The sequence below is a fragment of the Trichoplax adhaerens genome, genomic scaffold, assembly GCF_000150275.1.
Source record: "Trichoplax adhaerens TRIADscaffold_15 genomic scaffold, whole genome shotgun sequence".
Taxonomy (NCBI): Eukaryota; Metazoa; Placozoa; class Uniplacotomia; order Trichoplacea; family Trichoplacidae; genus Trichoplax; species Trichoplax adhaerens.
Genome location: NW_002060957.1, coordinates 699,825 through 725,197, shown reverse-complemented (window position 1 = coordinate 725,197; position 25,373 = coordinate 699,825). Strand labels below are relative to the sequence as shown.

Sequence of the window (25,373 nt, the reverse complement as noted above, 5' to 3'; positions counted from 1 at the left end):
AATGACCGAGTAGTAGTCTCCTGTCTTTACTGTTAATCCTATAGTTGGCTATCAGATACAGCCTTAATTGGAAAATCCCAATCTCATAATAAAAATACTACAAGTGCACCATCTCATCCTATTAGCTGCCCACTGTGTAACTACCATTATCTGAAATCATTACACGCCTAATGTAAACGGAAAACATTTGGGGTCAATATTATCATTAGTCGATAGTATCTTCAATATTAGAATATCAAAACAGATAAAATTGGGGATAACAGCTTCCTGGCGTATACGTTGATTAGGAAAAAGTTAATCCAAATCTTTGATGTATTCCCTTGTTGAAATTTCAAAATCGTCCTTATTTAAGAATAAATCACAGCTACGATATAATTCATTTGTAACTTGCATTGCATTTAATTTTGCTTTAAATTCCTGAAATTGGCAAGTAAAATTGTACCCATCATTTTGCTCCCTCATACTGGGAATACAAAAATCATCTCGGTTACTTTTATATTGTCGAGAAGAATGCGATGTTGGATGATCTAAAACTTGAATTTTTATCATATCTTTCCGGATGTACAAATAGCGATGATTATTTTGGATATCGATCTTGCAGTAGGGTAGCGAGCTGTTTCTACATTGGTTATCCATAATTCGCGCGTTATCATCGCCGTTAATAGTAAATTCAAGCTCTTCCCATGGAAATTTTCCGCCCTTCCACGTTGGAATTTTATGATAATTCCAAAACCAGTAACCACTTTGATTATCGCAGCATAAAATATCTGACCAGTTGGAGTATGCTAAATCATCGTTTGTTGACGAATAAGCATGATAGCTACCCCCTGATATCGATAATTTAATGCGTTGCGAAAATTTTGATTTATGTCTAGCGGTAAACAGGGATTTTTTTACACACTGCTGAATTAATCTTTTCGTTAACTCTTCATGAACAATGAATTGAACACCTCCATAGCGCGTTTGATTAAAAGCAGGCGAATAACGTTGATAGGTTGATTCTTTCATATATGGGTTGGTCTGATAAATACCATCATTAGTAGAAGTCATTTTAGCCGTTCGAATTCCAAAACACGCTCCAATTTCATGGGATTGCTTTCGGTTATTCGCTAGATTCAATCCTCTCATTCTGAAGGCATAATAATCTTGATTAGCAGTACAGATACTAATGGCGAATTTTAAATGTGTGGCATGAACTAAATTAGTAATCCTTAAATGTCCAAAATGCTGTTGACTAGAGCAGTTATCCTTATCGCATCTTGGGTATTTCCATACTTTGTATTCAGTTGCCGCTGCCATCTTTACTGTAAATTGTTGACGGAGACAATTTCTCAAAAGCACATTTATCGTAATTAGGGCCAAATGGTTAATGGAATAATCTTTCCGATTAGAATGCTATTCATAGTCTGAAACAGCTATAGGAAGAACGGAAGATATAGAAAGTAAAAAAATAGAATATGTAGACAGTTCATAATTTATCATAAAACTCAAATAACTATTGTATCATGGTGATTATCTTAACAACTACATTATCCAATCGTATTAAATCTCGCTATCCTAATATTTTTCGGCACTATTGATGAAACCCTTTAAATTGTTATAACTCTAATTTGCTAGGAGATGTTTATCATTCCAGAAGACCAACAGACGAATAGAAATTCAAGCTGAAATTTATTAATGTAGGACAACTATTGTATCCATTAAAAAAAAGATAATAATGTAGCCTATAATAAGGTAAATAAAGCGGAAGACAGCCTGGTTTCTTAATTGATTTTATGCTAATATCACATCACAGCAGCAAATAGGTACAAGGATATGCCATAGCTATTCTAATCGCTACAGGCACCTTTTGTTATTCTGAAAAATTCTATTTTGTTGCATTGTAATATGCATATAATATACGTCCTGTAACTGGGATACTTCGAGAGGTTTCCCCCATATATACTGCAGCCTTTACATAAAGTGCCATAAAAATTTTAATGTCAATTTCTAGATATAAAACTAGAATAATAAATATTGATAGCAGACCTAATCGGACAGTTTAATAATACAGTATACATGTTGTTTACTATTTCCAGTAATAATCAGCTAGATGTAGACATTACTAAAGTTAGTTGATAGTCATACCTGCAATTAGCCAGCCACAATTAACGATGAAATGATCATGTATTACCTATACAAAATAAATCTAATAAATGCAGCTAACCAATTACACACTGCAGATTATGCTATCTAGATTTTTAGTGCTTGGGTTCTCATCCCTATAACATATATCTACTGTAACTAGCTGTAATCACTACAAGATTATACAATAGTAAGCTATAAAATAACTAACCTTATGAAGATTTGTAACCGAATTGTAACCTATTGCCGCCTTAGCGTTGAAAGTGTTAGCTCTATTAATAATTTCATAAAAGTCTATCCAATATATAACTAAGCAAATAACTATCAGGTACAGTAATATACTGAAACGGTCTAGATTTTAATGATTTTATTTATTTTTCAATGATGATTATTCATTAACTATACAAAATCAATCTAATAAATATGGGTCACTAATTACCTAGTACAAATTATACTATCTAGATTATACTTACTTTTAATGATAATAAGCAGTATAATAAGTAGCCTTATCAAGGATAGGAACAGAATTACCCTATTGCTACTCAAGATGCAGCCATAATTTAAAATTCTATTCTAAGATGGAGCTCAAAAACTCTTTTTAAGCCTTCGTAAATTTAAAGACATCATTAAGACATGCTGTCATAATTTGGTAGTCTATATATAATAGACTAAGATGATAGTAAATAATATTTAAACTTCACTAGCGGATATCGCCATCGTGAGATATTGTCACGTTTTGATAACCTGTAGCTCAGTATTCATATATCAAAAGATTTGACAATTCTATCGATTACGTTAAGAAGTAAGCCAATAATTTCCTCTACTGAAAGTTACGAGGATATCTGCAATTTATACAAATTAACTAATTTTGCCAAGAATCACTACAATGGTAAGCAATGTATTCGTCTCCTATCTGGTATCCTAACTTGGCTATATCTTGATAGAATAAATTATAAAACCCAATTAATGATAAAAATTAGCGTTTATTTATATTTAAATTCATATTAACTCGTCTTTTATTACAATTACAGCCATCAATATCATGTTAGTTAGATCTATAAAGTATTAAGGAAAGACCATTAAGAACGGGCCAACATCGCTAAACAGCAAATTATTTCATGATAATGGTAATCCTTACCAGCATTATGGAATTATGATTGATATTTAAAATTATCAATATAGAAGACTAAATACATTAAAGTTATGTATACGATACAGTGATATCATAAAACTAACCATATACAGTTCTAATTAAGAAGAGATCATGAAGTGAAATATAACATCAGATGCAGAAAGCAAGAAGCATCGTTAACTATTACTCTAAGAATTGAGAATCGATATGGGCAATTAGCGGCAAAATACAACCGCTAGCAGCCATAAAAATATGATTGTTTATATCCAATGAAATCGATATGATTGCAATCTTAAATTAATCTTCTTCAGGTACTTCTTCTGCAGCCTCATCTTGTGCCTTTGCATCATTTCTACCGTTACGGTCATCCTCTTCTGTATTCGTATTATCGACATCATTGCCTTCATCATTGTCGTCCTCCTTTACAGATTCTTCGTACTTGCTGGCATCATCATCTTTATTAGTTTCGCTCTGAACTTCATCGGCAACTTCTTCTGCGTCGCGTTCATAGTCATCTTGAGCTTCTTGCTCAGTAGTAGTAGGTCTACTATCACTTTCACTTCCACGTCTATTATTTTTCATATTAGCAATAAGTTTGGCACTCGTGTCTTCAAGTGCACGTTGTATTCCTTTTTCTGCTTTCTTGTCACCAATTACCTTGGCAATTTCAAGTCCTCTCTCGAACATTTCTACTGCATCTGCAATGTTGCTCAACTTAACTATAAGACAGAAAGATTGATCCTGTTAGCTAGCGTACAAAACCCGAACAAACATTAGTACCTAAGGGCAATCAATTTCAATGCTATTCTTTTACCATTTGCTTGGGCAATGAGTACACAAGCATTGAGCTGCCATTCATTATCTTGAGCTTCTTCAGCATTGGCAAGCGATTTCTCACCATAGCGTCGTGCTTCAACGTAATGTTCTAATTCCAAATGGCAACGTCCAATTTCGTGGTATAGCCAAGTGCTTTCCAAAGGTGTTTGCTTCATAGGTAGTTTCTCCTCCCAGCTGTTGTAAATATAGAGCAGAAAACGATAAATTAACTTATTATAGAGCATGACCACCTCGACTTAGGATAATATGCTATCATGCTATCCTATACAACACGTACAAATCAATTGCTTTAGCGAATTCTCCTTTTCTAGCATAGACACGACCCATGTTGTCTAATGCACGTCCAATCGCTTCTTGTATCTCACTAATAACGTAAAATTAACACGCTTGGGATTAACAAACACCTTAAGGGTTACCGATATATCAAAGTAGCTCTAGTTATTAAGATAATGTGTAGTAATAATTTAAGTGACAAGGCATATTTTTACGCACTTCTTCTTGCCAATCTCCAGATCTTTTCGATGATGTACCAGAGCGCCATCCATATTACCTTGATCAAACATAGCATTACCAATACAACTGTGTAGATTAGCTATGACTTCCATTTTATTCGGTACATCTTCGATATCAAGCGATTCAACTGTTCGAAGGCATGACTGAGCTTTTTTCAGTCCATCATCAGGTCTGCCTTCAGCGAGAGCTACCATCATTAAGTAGGAAAAGTAAAGTATAAATTAAGATATATGCCGAGTGAGCATTGACCAATGGAGTTAGCTCTGATAATTTTGTAAATAGTTAATTGCAATCATTGGACTTTAACTGGGGATTTGCATAAAACTGTCGGCATGTGCTGTATGGCTTATAGTATATAAAACTGCATATATTCTGAAAGGTTCCAACGCAGAATACTAGTTTACTGCAGTCGTAAGACCTTAAGTGGAGATGTGTAACGCTTATAGAATATAAGATTACATATATTCTATTTGTAAAAGCTCCATAGATTATTATATGTAAGTAGGTCTACCTACTAGATGATTAATCTTACCTGCATCAATTTCTTCCAGTGTATGAACGATATATTTTGTCATGTTAGATTCTAATTTGTATCATGTTAAGGAAATTATTGAAAATTCATATCCATTTTGCGTAACGCTGGATAATTATTGACAAAAACATAAACACTAATCACAGTAAACAGAGATAAGGATCATTTTTAGCTTCAAAGTTTTTCCATAATTAGGATACGATGAGTTGGGCTCTTGCTTCTTCTATCTTTGTTTGCTTTCTTTTGCTTCTTTCGAGCATAGAGTGGTTTTTGTTGCCTCCAAAACTCGGTCCTACTGTCCAAGTAGCCTAAACCTTCTTGTATACACTGGTAAATGGCTTGATCGTGTTTACCATGTACAAAATCTATATTAGCGTTAAAGGAGCTTGGTTAATAGATAAGCTTATGTAATACATAGTGACTAAAATTGAAGAAACTATTAATAAAGGAAGGAAAAAGGAACTATGTAAATGATTTAACTATTCAAAATGTATAGCTAAGCAACTCTAAGCAAGAAATTGCTAGAATTTAACCAGACTCATAGATTTTCATAGGATGAATAATTTGAGCATTTACCTCCGTTGCTTAATAACTTTTCTAGATATAATTTGTCTTCATACAGTTCCCCGAGTAGCTATATTCAATTTTAGAAAATAACAGTGAATATCAATAGAATACTTGAAAATTTAATTACCGCGTTATTGTCATTACTTGATATTATAGAACAGTGTTCAATAGATAACCTGTTTGATAGTTTTATCCGAGCTTTCAACTGGTTTTGTAGATTTCTTTCTTTGTCCGAGAGGATTGGCGTGTAGTCCAACTGGTAATCGATTCGATGTAGCTTTGACAATACTTTTTAATTTCTTATTCTTCAAATACATCAAGACATTAGTCTATTTCGATATGAATAACATGCTTACCGATGTGATAGCTATTAATGAAACTTTGCTTTTTGTTACCGATTCATCCTGCTTGTTAAAGAATGATAAATCACCCTTAGTCTCCAGCTTGACGCGTGAAGGGCCTGAAATAAAATATTAAAGCGATTTAATTAATCCGGCAGTTGAAATATTGGCAATAACTCTATCGTTCATACTTCATAATAGTAATTCGTGATTCATTAATCTCCTATTATTATCTGATTTTACTTACTTCCTATCGAATTATCGATAGCTTCCTTTGCTTTCTGAATTCCTAATCGAAATTCGTTTAACTCCGGTCGTAGCTTGTGTCCGCGATGGTAATGAACCAGAGCATATTCAAAGTCTCCCATGGCATATAAAGCTTCAGCTTTAGCATGTAATCCCTATAAAATATTTGTTCCATTGCCCGTTAAATTGATATTCTTTTAAAGATGATTGATATGTTGTGTTGCGACATTAATTGAGACTTGACTAAAGATTCTGACTGTAAAGATGTCTGAATCGAATTATCACCACCGGTAATAATTAATTTGAATCATGAGGTATAAGATAAGATTTATATTTACAACTTTGACTTTTAGCTAGAATTATCTTCAGTGATATGATATGATATGAGAAATTTTTAGGAAATTAGCTTCACCACGTTGTCTATCATACAATAATTAGTCTTTATTAATCACTTTTAGAAAGTAAGTTTATACCTTGCTAAAGTTACTATCTTCCGCTAAGGCGGCTTCGGCATCACGTAAGGCAGAGTCTGTGTCTCCTATCTGCAGGTAACATTTTGATCTCGATACTAGGCAGTAACTATCAGTTTGTAGTTCCAGAGCCTATGATATAAGAGAAGATTTCATCAAAATACAAGCACAGACTTGCTTAGTATTCCATATGATCTATATTTTATTAATAAAAGTCAAATAAGATCTCTATTTGTTACTGCATGCAATCATTTTAGCTTAACTACTTATGATTAAAACAGGAGTGAAAGGGTGATAAATTTCATCTATTGATAATTACAAACTGAACCCGTTGTTATTATTTTAAAAGTGGTTATGGTTAAGCCATTAAAATAAACAGTTTTACTGAAGTAGAAATCTGATTCTTAATAAATTAAGCGAGATCTGATCTAATAATAATTCCATCGAGAAAAAATAATTAAAATTCGCTATTTATAGTTAAGTCCTCAAAAGTAGCTTAGCCATATTAGTAAATAAGCAAAAAATCTGTTTTAGAACAATTTTCAAGGATCTAATCAATAAAAAATTACTATTGATGGAAAATAGTTGTAAACTACGTTTTTAGCTCTAAAAAGTGCGGTAGTTCTCAACGAGTGTGTAATCTAACTTCGCCAAGCTAATCCTTCGGGACATCATTCAATTTCAATCGAACATACAGCACGATAATGAAATATCATAATAATCAAAGCATCAAGAATAACAATCGATGATTTAAAAGTCTTGCTACGATATAAAATGACCATCTTATGCCATTATTGGCTGTGAAATACAGCACGACTGGAATCATTAAGAATAACTTTAATTGACATTTCAGAAAGTTTTTTATTTGTTCTAGATGAACTATATTGCTATATTATTATGATCTCAGCTATCGCTTAACCTATGAGATCGAGAACTAAATTGTTGGATTGATTTACTTGAGAAAGTTAATTCAGAAGCTAACTAAGTCATCAGTAACTAAGTAATTCAGCTATGAGTTCTAGTATCACATAATTCGAATCATCAAGTACTACGTTAATTAACTTGGTTTACACTGGAAGAATTTCAATTTTTTTTATATAAATGGTAGGGGGTGTAATACGATTAACTATTCAAAATTTGTACGATTTGAAACATTTAAAAGTAGGCATATTATATTGACTTAATTTTAGATCTTATTATCATAGAAGTGATTAAGGTATACGATTAATTAAGAATCTCAATATCAGCGACAACTACTTTCAATACGTTGCTACTGGGTTACTGTATGTCCTCTTCAGAAATTAACGTCATATTACCGTGGAATAGCTTTGTAGTGCTTTATAATATTCTTTATTTTTGAATAACGCGTCTCCCTCAGCCACATAAGTTGTGAAGGAACTTTTAGGGATTTCTTCTTCATCGTTGTCTTGATCGTAAACTTCTTCTCGTGGCATATTCATTTTGGACTGGAAATGAGGATGAAATGCGTGGATAGTAAAATTGTTTTTATAATTTTTACTGGCTTTGCAATGCAATAACCGATACTAATTGAATATACAGTACAAGGCCCAAGCAATATAACTCGAATAGCACTACTTTTACTTGATGAATACAGAAATCACTCGGTTACCATGGCAATAACAAACATGGACTCTCGATCTGCGCAACCGTTACTGCGCGGATATGGTTATGCTCTACTATGGCTTATAAAATTTAGAATGATACGGAATTCTGTTCCATCAATCAATCCAATCCTATAAATTAACAATTCATTTTGTAACAGAAGATAATCCTGTCTTGGGTATATTTACGTACTAGACACTCAAAAACGGATAGTAGTGATCATCAATCAAGTTAGATGATACAGTACAGTAAATCAACTACGATATTATTATCATTCAATCGTAGGCCACCACTGAGGCTGTACCTTAGCCTGCCAATACATTACCTCTGAAATGATTAGATCCATTATCATCATCACTCCATCGTAGACTAGTACTGATACTGTACCATTAAGCTGCCAATATTACCACTGAATCAATTAGATCCAACAGTTTTGGAAAAATTTATATTATGTTCCATTGTAGAAGCTCGATGGCGAATAATTTTGTAACAGTCTACTGTACAGTGTACATTGTATACAGTACCACAATATCCATATTATAGCCTATTTTACATAACGATTTTGAATTCAATTCTGACATAAACATTTACAGCGGTATTCTTTAGCGGGAAATGCAAGAGTATATTGATATCACTATCCAATTATACACCAGATTTAATTCTCACTAGTTTTATTGGTCGATGTTGTCGAATCACTACTGGCTTGAATGCACAGTGCTAGTATAGCAGCATTTACAGCGGTATTCTTAGCGGAGAAATGCAAGAGTATGATGTGATCACTATCAAGTTATATACCTGGTTTAATTTTAACTAATTTTATTGGTCTATATTGTCGTATCACACTGGCTTGAATATACAATGTTAGTATAGCAGAATAAATTATTTAATTTAATAATGCTATCTAATAGAGAACGATTTATGTAAGTGTTTTGAATATTTTCTCATTAAATCCTCGTAACACATGATGCATGTAAGTAATTAACTTCTACAGTGCAGTAAAACAACGCCAACATAAATGTTGCCTGGTCTTTACATTAGTTTTAATGGAAAAATCTATATTTACTTCTCATTGTCCCTATTACCGCTAACTTAACAAGAAGATGTATTGATACGTTTTCAATACCTATCTGTGCAACGTTCAATGTGGTAAATACTTGCATAGTGTACCACGTCTACGATTTGACAGTAGTCTTAGTACAGTGTCTGTAATGTTGGAATATAAATATCCATTATCTGACTATTAGCATTTACTTCTTGTAATTACCAAAATACTGAGAGGACACGTTTTAGCAGTAGAAATCCTCGAGTACTGCTAATAAAGACAAGTTAGCATCGCAATCATACAATGCATGAACCACTTTAGTACTAATATAGAACCATAGAATTTTATCTATATGCACCTATCAAAATTAGCTAGCGATAGCAATATCGAAAAGAAAAATTTACATTTTTATAATGTACACACTCGTATTTTAACATTTAGAAGAAAGTTTATTGTTGTTACCATATTTTTCATATAGTAATTAGTACAGCAAACCGATAAATATTGTAGCTTTATGGTAGCCATGAAACAGTACTGTATATACTTATTAGGTTGGTCAGTTTTTCAATATAACCAACCATATCGATTATTATAATGAAAATTATGCTACGAGGATAGATAATGTATTTAATAAATTAAGTGCTGAATTTCACAACAATCTTAAGTACATACAAGTAAGTACATTGGTAGCAACATTTCAACATTACTACCACATTTTGTTGATACGGAGTACCAGTAAGGCGATTGAATAAATAAAAAATTTCTTTACTTTGCGTATTTTTTCGTCCACTCCAAGGCAATTTTATCATGCTCTTGTCGTTCATTGAGATACTGAGTAGCAATCGATCCTACCAAAGGGTCCTCTGTGATATCAGTAGAGATAGCCAATAGCGTTAAGAAGCGAGAAATGAGCTATCTAAAAGCAAGATGTTTATCGCTACATACGTACTTGGATTACAGTTCGACAATAAAGCGCTAATAGAAAGAAGTACTTTCGATATAGTGAATGCAGGGCTCCAGTTTTCTTTCAGAATGTCTAGGCAAATCATACCCTATTGTAGCAACGATAGGAATAGTATTTCATTAATTCACGAAGGGTTATTAGTGATTGTACGATTTATAATGCTGTGTTGACGCTAAAATTGAAATTTTACCTGAGAGTTAATATTACAGTGGTAGATTCTGGTGCGAAAGGTAATCTGTTCATGATAATTGCAAAGCATCCAGTCATATTAAAGTTAATTTTCTAGTTGATTAGCAATGCTACTGCACAAATAATGTGCATTAAGTTATATCAACAATTTTATTTCACTTTAGCTATTTAGGTTATATAAATGTTAGCTAATACCATAGTAGATTTATTATAGAAATTTAAATAAATACGCGTCGTTGACATCAAGCTTGATACCTTTGGTGGTTTAAACGGATAGTCGTTGGTAAAGTGTAGATCGAGCAGGAATATTCCACCTTCGTAAACAGATCCAGCAGGCCCTAGCAGAGTGCATAGCCATTCATAGATGTTGTCGTCCTTTGGTCCAGCGCTACGATTGTGACAACAAAGAGAATAGAGTAATTCATTTATTGCAAGGTTGGTGATATTTTAAAGATTAGCTACAGATTCTCCGCATGAGGATAAGCAATCGCTGAATCAATCAAATCACGAAAGTATTAATTCGATACTAATGAATGGACAATGTCAATTAGGAATACAATCATGTAGCTGCATAGGAAATAGTTTGAAGCGTAAAGTTATATTACTATTGAAGCCAAGGCAAGAAAGTTGCATATTATACCTGCAATTAGGTGGAGGATCGCTGCTAATATCAGCCAATTCTTTGAGTATCCTAACAAATAAAATAAAAGCGTGGTTTGACGTGTGTTGTTAAAGGTGTACAATGAACGATTTTATCATCACCGAAGTACGACTAATGACTTATATACTTGTGTTAGCGAAAATTCTAGAATTGATACAACAAGCATGAACTACTACAATTGCGGTATTGCAATCCAGGAACAGTAAGTTGGTGATGCGATCTACACCAGTAACATTTCAGTGTTTCCATTTCGAAGAGAAATGCAACTACTCATTTTAGCAGTAAAGCTGATGATCAATATAGCACTAAACAACGAGCAAATACAGTACCACCTAAGGGCAACCAAAACTTGACCATGAACTAGTGTAGATTGTTACTTTGTGTGAGTAGAAAGAAAGTGAAATTCAATATACGTACTCGTACGTACGCGTATATACCTCAAGGACTATTAGGAATAGGGCTTTATGCTAAATACGCGAAATACGTTATTCTATTTATCACTACTCTTGACGTTGATTTAACAACAAATTGCCATGCAATGCAGTTGCTAAAAAATGGATCAAAATTTGAGATATTGCGCATTTGCAACAGTGGTTTCAGTTTTTGTGGATGCGCTATAAACTGATCACAAACGACTTGGCACTACACGCACAAGTATAAGTTTCAACATATTCATTTGCCACGTTACGCATTTCAAATATTGGCTTTAGCTTTTCTAGATACGCTATCCATCAAGCTTCGAATGTCCAGCGAAAATGAAATGATTGGCAAAATCAAAATATAAGTATAGAATTGGCAAAGTATAGGCAGTCGCAAGATTTTTTCAATTAGTTTGGCTCATTGTCGATGATAAATAGCTGAGATATTTGCTACATACAAAATCTCGTCTAAGATTTGTAGTAGAATAAATTGTAGGACATTAGCGCTATTTACGAAACGGCTTAAAAATTATATTCATGTAAGTAAATAGGCATCAATAGTAATTTTAACTACATACTATATGTAGAAATGATGCAAGAGTGTATAAGATTTGTTAGATCAGATCGTAAAAGTAATCAATGATGCGATATCACTATGATAAAAACATATAGGAAATTGATGAATGATAAAGCATTGATCACGCAAATACTATGACTGGAGTTAAGAACGAAGCGGAGCGTGGTAGATAATTATTTTTCAATTAATTTTGAATTTTAACAAGCTGGCAATAATATCGGAAACGTTACAATGAAACGTCAATTACATTTGCAAGCAAACACAAGTGCGTAACGAATGCAAGTTGAAAACAAACATGGTTTACGAGCTAATTTAGCAATTTTAATAATCATGATGACTATCATTGTCATGAAGGAGAATAAGCAATTCAAGAAACCTACTGTATTACACAGTCATTAATTATGACTGAATTTAGATACCTGCGAGAACTTAATGGTAAAGCTTTAGTTTTATTTCCAGCATTCTTTGATCCGGAGCTTTGAGCCGTTGTTGCTTCTTGTCGAGTTGAACGACTGGTTTCTTTTTTATTTTGACTCATGAGCGTTTCTGATAGCACAAGTTCGTTTTGCTCTATGTTGATTGAGTGTGGGGAAAAGAAAAAGTTAAAGTCAAGGTGATGTATCTTAGTACAGTATTGATTGCTTAGTGATGTAACATCAAGATATGAACAGCTACTATATTAGTATGCATGGATGGGCTTTGATTCTCGCTTGTACAATTACAATAATGAAAGTGAATAAGAGCGTTCCTGCTGGTACAAGTTACGCTTTAATCGATCAATTTTATTTCGCTACTAGCTATTGGATTCAAGTAGAAAGACGAGATTGAACTCCTTTTTCCAATTTGGTGCAGTTGCAATCCATTGGATGTGGAGATAACTATACTAAATATGATTGATTGATTCTTGTTTTAGCAAGAAGGAATACAGTGGTATTTGATGGTATTGTCAATGATTGACTAATGATAGTGTGTATTCATTCTATCTATGGTTACGATTACAAAAGCGTGGAGGGAATTTTTCAATGTATTACTTTTCCTTTCTACTGTATAACATGGAAGGAAAGACCGGCTATCCAGGCTGGAATGAATATTTCATCCCAAGTCAATGGTTACCGCGATCCGTGACTGATGATGATGACTGCATTCGCTTGTCTACACTAAAGTATTTTTCTCCTGTTGACATCCATGCGTTTATCACAGAAAAATAATGGATGTACTGGTCGTCTCGATTAAATTGAATTTGAATAGGTTAGGCAATCTTAGTGTTAACAAGATTGTCTACTTTTGTCGAGGAGGATTGACTTTGTACAGGACATTTATCTTTCATTCATTTTGGGTATTGATTTGTCTCTCTCTCTCTCTACTGTATGTATACTGTATACGTGGACTGGACGCCAATTCATGGACGACGACGATACCAACCTGAATGTCCTTGTATTGATGTACTCGATTGAAATGAAGTAGCAATTTTCTTTGACCAAGAATGCCCAGGTCTTGTTGCAAAATTTTTTCATTCAACTTTGCTTTCTTCTGATTGAAAAAGGAAGCTGATAGCCGTTGGTATTGGAAGGAATAAAAATGTGCTTGAAAAAAGAATAATTAATGTTGGTCTTGACACTCTACAACAGCATGAAAGAATAATTTGTTTGCCTTGAAATCAATCAATTGGTCTCAATTCAACACTTTCAATGGGAAAAGGATTGCAACCACTCATTCAAATGGCTTTAATCCTAAATTGTTCACTGTTGATGAGAGTTCAAAGACAAAATCCCCCAAATTAGGAATGGATTAATGACGGCCAGGTGCTTTGCCACTGAAAATGCTTTCCTCTTCAGTTGTGTTGAAAGGGACGTCGTCTTCTCCTGTGGCGTAGTGTACGCTTTCTACCAATTGGACTACTTTGAGTGATTGGTAATTTTGTTTCCTGCGCTAAGAAATTGTTCTCTCTCTCTCTACTCTTGCCAATTTTCTATCATTCATAAACAGAATGAGACATTAAACTTGGTAGCAAGATATAGAATGGAAGAAAATAGCTTTTGGACAAGGAGTTGTTGTCCTACAAAATGAATTTCTTAGCCCAGTGAAAATGAAAAAATGGAGAAAATGGTCAAAGACGTGCAGGGACGGATGGCGACGAGAGTGACGTTTTCCACGACAGACTCTCGTGCGAGTGACGTTCACTTGAGACAAAAAGCTGCACGCCAGCTACACCTGCAGTCCATTACAAAGGAAACCTTTTGCATACTGTGTCCATACAGTACATTGTACTCTGTACAGGGCAGTGTCAAGTAAAGAGTACAGTGTAAAGTCCACAGTACGTTTTGCGACTGGACGACTGGACGACCAATAACCCCCAAAATGCCAATGGCTTCCCTTTTCTATATCTCACTACCTGTGTACTATTAAAATGTCCTGTACTACCAATAACCCAAAAAATGCCAATGGCTTCCCTGTTCTATATCAGTACCTGTGTACAATTAAAATGTCCTGTACTACCAAGAAGGAAAAAAATGCCAATGGCTTCCCTGTTCTATATCTCACTACCTGTACTACCAATAACCAAAAATGCCAATGGCTTCCCTGTTCTATATCAGTACCTGTGTACAATTAAAATGTCCTGTACTACCAAGAAGGAAAAAAAATGCCAATGGCTTCCCTTTTCTATATCTCACTATCTGTGTACAATTAAAATGTCCTGTACTACCAATAACCAAAAAAATGGTAATGGCTTCCCTTTTCTATCTTAGTACCTGTGTACAATTAAAATGTCCTGTACTACCAAGAAGGAAAAAAAATGCCAATGGCTTCCCTTTTCTATATCTCACTATCTGTGTACAATTAAAATGTCCTGTACTACCAATAACCAAAAAAATGGTAATGGCTTCCCTTTTCTATCTCAGTACCTGTGTACAATTAAAATGTCCTGAACTACCAATAACCCAAAAAATGCCAATGGCTTCCCTGTTCTATATCAGTACCTGTGTACAATTAAAATGTCCTGTACTACCAATAGCCAAAAAAATGCCAATGGCTTCCCTTTTCTATATCTCACTATCTGTGTACAATTAAAATGTCCTATACTAACAATAACCAAAAAAATGCCAATGGCTTCCCTTTTGTTGATCTCACTACCTGTGTAGTGTGTACTATTAGAATGTCCTGTATCAACACACTGGGGGATTACTGCGATTAATGATATTGATGATGGGGCTAGGGATCGCTTAAGAAATTTCCCCCGCTGTCATCTCCCTATACTAAAATAAAAGTATTTTATAGAGGGAGATGTAAGGGGAGAAAAAATCCTAGAGTGGTCCTTGTCTCCCTGCTTTTCCTCTCTTTTCACTACCATTCTTCGCTATTGGCGTTTTGATGACTAGTTGACGGTAACAGAAAGCCTCTAGTGTACAGCTTTCAACTGGCTGATCCCTATACTAAAATAAAGTATTTTATAAAGGGAGATGTCAGGGGAGAAAAAATCCTAGAGTGGTCCTTGTCTCCCTGCTTTTCCTCTCTTTTCACTGCCATCCTTCGCTATTGGCGTTTTGATGACTAGTTGACTGTAACAGAAAGCCTCTAATGTACAGCATTCAACTGGCTGATGATAGGATTTGAAAAGAAGAAATAGTCATTGATTAAAGGTGATTTTAAGTATTTCCTACGACATAGTAAGGCAGAATAAAGCGCAATTCATGGGAAATTGGTCCATCATAGTCAGTGTAATGACCCACTACCGATGTTCGGACATTGCAATATGTAAACAGTTGACACATATGTTCTACATATATAACATATATACGTACAATGGACATTTACCAGTACAATATGTATGGCCAATTGGCCATAGACTTCTCCAAATATCCTACTGGAAGATAGTGCGAAAAGTCCATGATATAGCTTACAGAGAAACGTTTCTCCCTTAACCCAGGCAAGCAATCTATCCGATGCTTTTGACTAAATTATGCATGCTGTACTTACACCTGTCCATGCTTTGGTTCCCACTCTAGGCATGCATAATTGCATTTACACTAGATATACAGTACTTCAATAAGTGATTGAAATTTTCAAAGCCATAGCATGGCCCTTCCTATATTCGGTATGCCTGCAAACGCCAAACAGGATTGTGCATGTGTTACAGGTTATTTGTAGAGCGATCGATTGATAAAGTACAACGAAATCCTTTTCAAGGAGTACGTAATGAAAACATGTACAAGCATGTATAAACTTTAAAAATACGAATAACATGATATTATACTGTTCTAGTCAATCAATCATCATAATTATTGATCGGTGCATTGAGCATGCAGTCTAGGCATACAATGTTATAATATTGATCGCCAACGATGACGAATAAATAAAGTATACATGTAGCTAGTATCGTACTAGCACTATGCGCTTACTCACGGTGTTAATTCGTCTTATGAAGGACTTGGTACTAACCTATTTCCTAAAAATAAAGGTATACAAGCATGAAACAGTGTGAAATGGAAGAGGGATACAATTGGCATAATTGCAGCACCAATGCAGCACTTTAATAACAAGATAAACGACTACGCAGTTTACTGAGTCAAGAATGACATACCAGTATTTTTACCGTGTAAATTTGAAAGACATGCATCACCTTCGATATATGTCGTATTTTCTCACTCAACAACAGAAACTAGGAAAAATTGGGGGATCACGCCAACAAGCTAAGGTGGCTTATTTAAATTGTTAAAATGCGCTACAGTAAGTATCAATAAGAACGCTTGCACAGCACTGACTATTATACAAGTCATGCCAGTGGTTGGTAAACCATTAGTAATCGATCAACAAGTTGAGACAAGTTATTCACTGTCGATAAATTTCTAAATTTTTATTTCACATCAAATTAAGAAACAATTACGTCTTTTCAATTCTTTTCTAACCCTAATCATATTGGATCCCATTGGATCTATCAATATATTTTAATACAATCGTAGGAGCACATCAATTGAGCCTACGGCAATAAAGAGAATTAAAAGTGCCAGTAATCCAATTACTAGTCATAAAATATCTCGGAAAAATCGTATTCTAGACGAGGACATACCAACATACGCGTATAATTAGAAAACAGTTTCATCTTTCATACATACAAAGATATCCTGGCAATCTTTCCCTTATACTGAATTACTTCATGTAGATTTGATTGATTGTAAAGAGGTATTAACCAATACGGACTACAAAATCTTAAAATACTTGCTTTACCTTGGGAAAACGATGTAGCCGAGTGGCATGCACTCCACATCTTATATCACCAATTTATCCATAAATTGTATTAAACAGCTTTTATCAGCAATACACTATTTGATATAGCAGACGACTTTAAAGTCAATATGGAGTCGCGGTTGAATAAGAAAATAGCGACAAGACATGTCGTATAGTTGTAACATTGAAGCTAGCACCAATCGATCGATAATTAATATACGAGGTAGTGGCGTATTAGATCGCTGACTACAGTATTTACACATTGCTTATATTTGTCAGATCCAACAACTGAATGTCAATGACAAAGAATTGACTTCCTTAGTCATTTAAGATGTCTTTACTACTGCCATAAAGTTACAGGATTCATCATCTAACCACTTGACTACAAGTCATCAAGCCAAGCCGTATAGAAAAAGATACAGCCTATTCTTCTCCTCTCATTGATAACAGCACTCTCAGTAGTCTGCAATAAAGTTAATATGTACAACCATTAAAACGATTTTTATGTCTAACTTAAGAGAGTTTAAAGCATTAACTAATGCGCTACGATTTTACTTTACAAACAAATAATTGCCATTTCAATAGAATGGAAAAGTAGACGCAGCATATATGCGTACAATAACATAGTACAGGAATATTAATGAACTGTATATACGCGTACAAAGTAGTATTATACATCAATTATTAATATAACCAAATATTGTCATCTTCCTACGTTAAGTAAGATTTCTATATTTAGGCATACTTCACTATCAAAAAATAACAACAGACCTCATCCTGAATCGAGTCATCGCAAGAAATCCACTTTGAATTATAGTGATCAAAGACGTCGCAAATATAGTGACCTAATCCATAATCATTCAAAGTAGCCGTTCTATTAGTTTATGGATGAATACCCTGAACATACGTCGTCTAATCAAAAATTATATCCCAACCGTCAGACACTGATTGCCCCTTGTGACTTATAACGCCCATGAATCGATAATTATAATTAAACTTTGACATAACGTTTTCTGTCTTTACTGGTTCGGAATTTTTCTTCACCTTAAAAAGATATTCACAATGACCATTAGATATGCACACATCACCACATCATAAAATTAAACGTGATAATAAAGGCACACAGAAGCAGCAGAAATGAAAAATTTTTAAATGCAAAAAAATCACCATATTTACTTGATGCTCGTTTGATTGAAGGTTACCATCTTGCCCCAAATTGGTATTACCATTAGCCCTAAACCATTAAATACTCCATTAATCTCACCTCAGTTCACTTAAGCAATAATAGTAATCAACGACAAAAATTACTTTACAATTTAGTGCACACACAATAACCGTTAAAGAAGTCAATGATCCTCAAAAAGTAAAGATACTAACGTGTCAGGAGGTAACTCGTTCTCCAAATTAAGTTGTCTTCGAACGGATGGCTGGTTATCCATAGCCACCATGCTCTTCCTAGTTAGAATATTTCAATAGTTTAAATACAATAATTCGACCCAGAGCTTGATGTCAACCAATTCAAATATACATAGTTTAATATCATCATTGATCAGATTGTATTGTATTGAGTTAGTTTGGCATCGATAGCTCGTCGTAATACCTCATAACAGCCAATTCGGAAGAAGCTTTCTGTACAGTAAAGATGTTCGGATTTTCATCACAAAATGGTTCTGTTGGTGTAAAATTGATAAAGATCACTTGAAAAGTGCACGTCTGTATCAAGTATTACATCACATAAGGATATACTATCACTTCTAAATTTCGTTATCTTATATCGAACATTGAATAGTATCAGATTTTGTCCTTGAATTAGCAATAAACTAACAAAAAAATACTACCAATGATTTGATTTTATTAAATGTCTTGTTTTAGACTTACCAACAGAAAGATACCTAGAAATAGCAACGGAATCGTTTCTCTTCCTATACATACTATAACTCTTGTTGTATTCATATCTTTTTAGATGTAAAATTAGGATCCTGTAAATTAATGTTTGCTCTAGTTATATTGGTGATAATGATATTAATCACATGGAGTATACTAGTCTCCATCAATCTACAAAGTTTCAAAGGAAAGCGACTCACTAGTTGCTAAATTGGTATAATGACCTGATCCAAATAACTACATTGATCTATTTTGTACCGCGAGCTGATATTAAATAGCTACGTAGGCATAAACAATCCAGTTTTCGCGCATTTATAATGACACCCTTAGTAGGTGAGGATACTGATTTCGAGTAAACAATTAAAGAATATCACAACCTATGTAGTCTAACGACACTGTTTTAATTGCAGGTAATACTATTTTGCAAAAGCTTGATCAACTGTAGAGTATGATTACATCACTTAAAAAAATTCATTTCAACGTACACAATGTGCATTGGATGGGATTGTAAATTACCTTGGCAATTTCTTCCATCTGTATGACCATTTTGTGGTACAATTTCGCTTACATAAATCACATGTGCAACTTACTTGTTCATCCTTTTCAAGTGGTTTAATCATATTGAGTAAAAATTACATCGTACTGTAGGTAAATTAATGAGGACAAGCGATATCAAATAATACCTCAAACGCGCTCTTAACCAAATCTTGTAAAGAAATTTCATTTGGAGTAGTTGAAGTTAGCCTAATATGCCCATACGCAGGCATAGCAACAATCATATTTTCATATTATTTATATGATAATGAATTACAGCAACTGTATACAATACGATACTGTAAGCTTAAAATGTTACTTACGAATCCAATACCGGTAGCTGAAGATTAATAATAAGATGTGGCTCATTATATTTAGAACCGCCTTGACATCTAGTCAGTAAAATAATATGATACAAATACAATTACTGCATTTATACTATTCCATGTTACGTTCATTAGTATAGAAAAGTCTAGGACATACAAATTGCAAGTTGTTCGACGGATAAATAAACTTTCAAAATTAAGAGTAACTGGACAAAGTTCGGAAACGTTATCCGCTTGCTGATATCAAAAATGAACAATAGTCGAACGCAAAAATTAGCAATCAATAGAATTGATAAGCATGCTAGCTAAGCAATAGTAATATGCAGTCTATAAATTTTTACATCAGCTTTTACGCTAAGCAATGCTACTTCTTTGGTTTCTTCCTTGATTTTATCCAAACAGGTGCTTAGAAATTCATGAGCATCCTGAGCATTTCGTAAGGATGATAGCGATTAAGTTATTTAATAAGATACAGCAGAAAGTCTACGGGCATGATTGCACCGTGTTCTAGAAATAAATTGTTGGACTTTTATTGCAAATCAAACCTGTTGCACGTATTCCTTTAAATACTGATTAAAGTTACCAATGGTCTCTTTCAGCTGTGTCAAAGTTGTTGATTGGTCAACATATTTCGATGCCTTTCTATCAGAAGCTAAGGTATTTAAAATCCTGTATCATCGAATTCGATAAGAAATTAGCAATGACGTTGATAAGTAATCGCTGCAAATGGCTGTAGGTCGAACGTACCTAATTACAAAGTCATCAGTAGCACCATCTTGAAGGAACTTATTCTCAAGATCACATAAAAACGGATGTAAAGCGAGAAGAGCTTGTAATACTGCATTCATGTAGCAAGTTCTCCCTACATTCGCAAACCTTGTAAAATAATAAGCCGTTCGTTATTAGGCATTCTAATTTAAAGTTAATCTTATGTCATGACATCCATGCCTAACCCTTTTATTTCCTTTAACTTTTTGTTGTCTGCATCAGAATTATCCCAGACCATGTTTAAATTCTTTCGAACAATTTTCGAATCTGAGTACGAACTAGTTTGATAGTTACAAAACTTTTTCGGTGTTGATGATTCAGTCTGATTTCGTCTAAGCAGCGCAGGAGAAATTAGATTATGAAAATTTGGAATTAATAGGCGACTCCATAGAACGTCGCTACTAATTCTAGTATGTTATTAGCATTGCGTTGGCAATAGGGAAATTAATAGCACAAGAGTAAAATGTTCTCCTTAAAAAGTTGATAGGATAAGATAGTAAAGTATTACTATTCCTATTTTGTATGAGCCTCTTAGCATTGCCATGTACAGACATGCAGTTCTTTAAGATTTTTATTGATCACTTACGCATCTGATAATATTTTCCTTTTGCTGGTTAGGAATTTATTCAGACAACCAGTACTTAAACTACCTTGATTACTATGGCGCAAACCAACTTGACTTGCCAGCGGTGATACATTACGACGGATATTCTGGTCGATAGAGTGCAAAGCTTTCCGATTCGTCTTGGTCTTTAATTTGAGAGAAGGTGGGGTAGCTCCATTTTTTTCTTGAGCAGGAACAGCATTCACTGAAGACCTATCACTGAGCCCATAATTCAATAAAGAGATTCATTTTATCAAACGTTAAGTAGTGAGGATCTACATAAACGCCAATCGCTCATGCTTAGCCGTAAACAAGTCTACATTTAACGATCTTTCAAATGCTTTCCAAAATTAGAATGCAATTAAGAATTTAAAGTTGGCATCACTGTCAGGATACGAAGATAGTGTAACAAATGATTGCCTCATTTTACCTAGCCGCTGCAGACGATACCAAATAATGACGAGCATGATTGATCTTGCTGCTGTCTGAACGATCCCAGTTGCGTTTAGATACAGTAGTAGTTATTAAAGACTGATCATTGAATGACTCTAAAGCCTATCAATATGCGTTGTTTGAATTAGAATTTTTACCAGATTGCAATAAGAAGAATATCCAAGATAGAATTGCTAAGTCTATGTTGAACGTACTTTGTTGTGCATCTTGGGCGAATTGGCAACATTCATAAGATCTGAACAATTTGACCTTTCACGAGCGGACATTAGGCCACATGCTACATTACGGATAGGATTCAATAACACGTATGGCATTAGTAAATTACTTCAACTCTTGTTGCATATTGAAGATCAATACAGTGGCACCTACCTTTTAATTTCCCTTCTTGTATATCTCGTAATGTGTGTACAATCTTATCCAACTCATTATGACCACTTTTGGAATGGCATCGTAAGACAATTTGATTTTGATCTTGTAAAGAAATAATACAACCAGATGCCGAGTGGGTCACCGATTTGATGTTGCCTGACAACTAGATTGTAGTAGAAATGATATTTTCAATGTAACCGGTACAAGCAAATTGAATTGGGCAATATAGGACAGAAATGCAACACATGTCGATTCACTGATGTATTCTAGGCATGAATTAAGCATGTGGTTGAGAATTGCAAGACTGCGTAATAGTTTTGATGTTTGAAATCTTTAAGCAACCCTTTAAGTAGAATGTAGTCGAGCGATTGCGTTCATTTTATGTTTTATACAGTGTTATTATTGACTCATGGCTATGTATTAAGTTGCTAATATTTTCGAGGAATGTGTTCGTCCACTGCTGTCTGCGTTTACTGCAGCAAGGTGATTGAAATAATATCATGCCAGCAAATTGGTTCATCTAATCAGTTTATTAGGTCAAATTGTGTGAATACGAGTGGAATTGAGCAAGGGTTTACTAGAAAAAGCGTCCTTGTCATGATCCATTGCGATCGTATTCAAGGTATCCCAATGTCAGGAAGACGTAGTGGTGAAGGTGTTAATCTATGCTACCGTTCTTCTTGATGAAGCCTAGTCGAGAGCATGGTCATGGTGTAAATGTTCTAGCACACTATCCGAGGGTAACAATCCAGCCTAGATTACTAGAAAGAAACTTGCACCTTGCTAATCTTAGGCAGCGCTTAGTAGGCAGTCTACTGTATGCTAATAGTGGATGTTTACTCTCTGTCTTCACTCTCGTACTACTCTTTGCTTCGAAACATGCACAGGTCTGTACGAACAAGCCATAGTCGATGCCATCGTCATGGATGAGATTCGCTATGGGCAACACTAACATGGTACAAGTATAGAATGCACTATATGATATTACTTTAGCGAAACAACAAGCAAAAAAGGAGATATTTTTCGTCAGCAACATCATGTTATTATTGACAACGCCGCGTTGAAAATTCAATGGATATTATAGCAATCAATCCCTTGAATGTCAGCAATGTCTACAGACTGTGAGTATGGATAGAGATAGATCAATCGATAATGACTTTCTTCATAGACTAAGACGGTTTATTCCTACTAACATTCTACATGGACTACAAGGGAACAATTTTATGATCATTCTTATTGATGTAGTTACCACAAATTTTTTTTCCACGTCATGGATGGCTTTCAATTGACAACATAATTTTCCCGCTAATTTGATAATTTGTAAATGATAATTCTTCCACGCCGATCCTAGTTCTTTAAAGCCACTCCATTTAGCGTTCACGTTGGCTTCAACGATGACGTTGTTCATGGATGGTGTCTGTGATCAACTTACTAGGTAAAATTGCAGTTGTAAAATGGACAAATTGAAATATCTCTAGCTGCAGTAAAAAAGCCCGGCAAATTTTAAAAAAGGCATGGAAAGGCAACAGGATGACAATAGGTTGTTGTGGGCAAATGGTGATTGAAAATGTGGCTATCCAATCCACTATTAGTTTATTCCATTAAACTTGCCAATACAAGCTGCAATTGTTCATCAATATTCTCATTTAAAATCAGTCAAATTGCCATTAATAGCCTGAGATAGAATGCTCGGATGCAAATGGCGACCGAGACTTGATGAGATTTAATTTAGCTGTTGTTTGGAGCGTGCGTGCACCCGGCAAGTGTGTCGATGGTCTGTCTGTCCGATCGTGAAGGTGATTTTTATATCTGGCTTGACGATACGAAGTCTTCTCTTCTACCTTGGACTATCCAAATCTGACGCAGATAGCTTACAGTAAAGTGGATAACAGCAGTCTTCCAAGTCCGTTAGCACTTCTCCTGGTAGTCCATGCTAGTTGGCTACTAAGTAAAGTCATGGGCTAATGTACTGCATCAATCGCAAGGACTATTACTTATTCAATCTATCCCTGGATTGATTGAGTAGTCCATGCTACAACACGACATCACCACTCTGTTCGCACTTGCAAATTAATGATAACATTGCAATGGTGGTCGAATGATTGGAAAAAGAATGGATAAGCCTGCACATTCTTGGCCCAACTGAATCAAGTTATAGCCTACTCAATCAACATTCACTATAAACTACATAATATACTAACATAATATACTAATATAACATATAATTATATATGTATAGTACGTATAGAATACCAATATACCAAATCAATGATAATATTGCAATGGTGGTCCAATGATCGGAAAAAGAATGAACAGGCCTGCACATTCTTGGCCCAACTGAATCAAGTTATAGTCTACTTAATCAACATTCACTTAAAACTATATAATATACTAACATGATATACTGATATAATATAATATATAATTATATATATATAGTACGTATAGAATACCAATATACCAAATCAATGATAATATTGCAATGGTGGTCCAATGATCGTAAAAAGAATGAATAAGCCTGCACATTCTTGGCCCAACTGAATCAAGTTATAGTCTACTCAATCAACATTCAGTATAAACTATATAATATACTAACATAGCATACTAATATAATATAATATATAATTATATATATATAGTACATATAGAATACCAATATACCAAATCAATGATAATATTGCAATGGTGGTCGAAAGACTAGAAAGAGAATGAACTAGTCTGCACATTCTTGGCCCAACTGAATCAAGTTATAGCCTACTCAATCAACTTTCACTATATACTATATAATGTACTAATATAATACAATATAATATATAATTATATAGAGAGAGAATATATATATATTATATACTAATATAATATAATGTATAACAATATTATGTATTATATACATAATTATATATAAACATAATATATATATATATTCTCTATATAATATCTATAGTACATATAGAATACCAATATCCAAATCAATG

At 34.2% G+C, this 25,373-nt stretch overlaps 4 protein-coding genes across 4 annotated transcripts; all 4 read right to left on the bottom strand.

Annotated features, from left to right (window-relative positions):
* Positions 1-294: 294 nt before the first annotated feature.
* TRIADDRAFT_60407 (uncharacterized protein) lies at positions 295-1,299 on the bottom strand (the record flags this gene model as incomplete). Its single annotated transcript, XM_002116336.1, has 1 exon — positions 295-1,299. One exon carries the CDS (start codon positions 1,297-1,299, stop codon positions 295-297), a length of 1,005 nt encoding a protein of 334 aa, XP_002116372.1.
* Positions 1,300-3,553: 2,254 nt separating this feature from the next.
* On the bottom strand, positions 3,554-8,216 carry TRIADDRAFT_30804 (uncharacterized protein; the record flags this gene model as incomplete). The annotated part of the gene is made up of 12 exons (XM_002116335.1): positions 3,554-3,975; positions 4,071-4,267; positions 4,371-4,457; positions 4,586-4,793; positions 5,139-5,189; positions 5,339-5,503; positions 5,715-5,772; positions 5,882-5,930; positions 6,054-6,165; positions 6,294-6,447; positions 6,766-6,894; positions 8,079-8,216. The coding sequence occupies 12 exons, from the start codon at positions 8,214-8,216 to the stop codon at positions 3,554-3,556; spliced, it is 1,770 nt and encodes a 589-aa protein (XP_002116371.1).
* Positions 8,217-10,192: 1,976 nt separating this feature from the next.
* On the bottom strand, positions 10,193-12,775 carry TRIADDRAFT_50876 (uncharacterized protein; the record flags this gene model as incomplete). Its single annotated transcript, XM_002116334.1, has 6 exons — positions 10,193-10,290; positions 10,377-10,479; positions 10,582-10,626; positions 10,836-10,968; positions 11,221-11,271; positions 12,657-12,775. 6 exons carry the CDS (start codon positions 12,773-12,775, stop codon positions 10,193-10,195), a joined length of 549 nt encoding a protein of 182 aa, XP_002116370.1.
* Positions 12,776-17,842: 5,067 nt separating this feature from the next.
* Positions 17,843-23,806, bottom strand: TRIADDRAFT_60404 (uncharacterized protein; the record flags this gene model as incomplete). Its single annotated transcript, XM_002116333.1, has 16 exons — positions 17,843-17,923; positions 18,232-18,334; positions 18,838-18,915; positions 19,061-19,173; positions 20,028-20,088; positions 20,202-20,270; positions 20,362-20,441; positions 20,546-20,629; positions 20,750-20,873; positions 20,952-21,080; positions 21,158-21,304; positions 21,559-21,795; positions 22,007-22,131; positions 22,224-22,306; positions 22,399-22,561; positions 23,648-23,806. The coding sequence occupies 16 exons, from the start codon at positions 23,804-23,806 to the stop codon at positions 17,843-17,845; spliced, it is 1,836 nt and encodes a 611-aa protein (XP_002116369.1).
* Between the last annotated feature and the right edge of the window lie 1,567 nt (positions 23,807-25,373).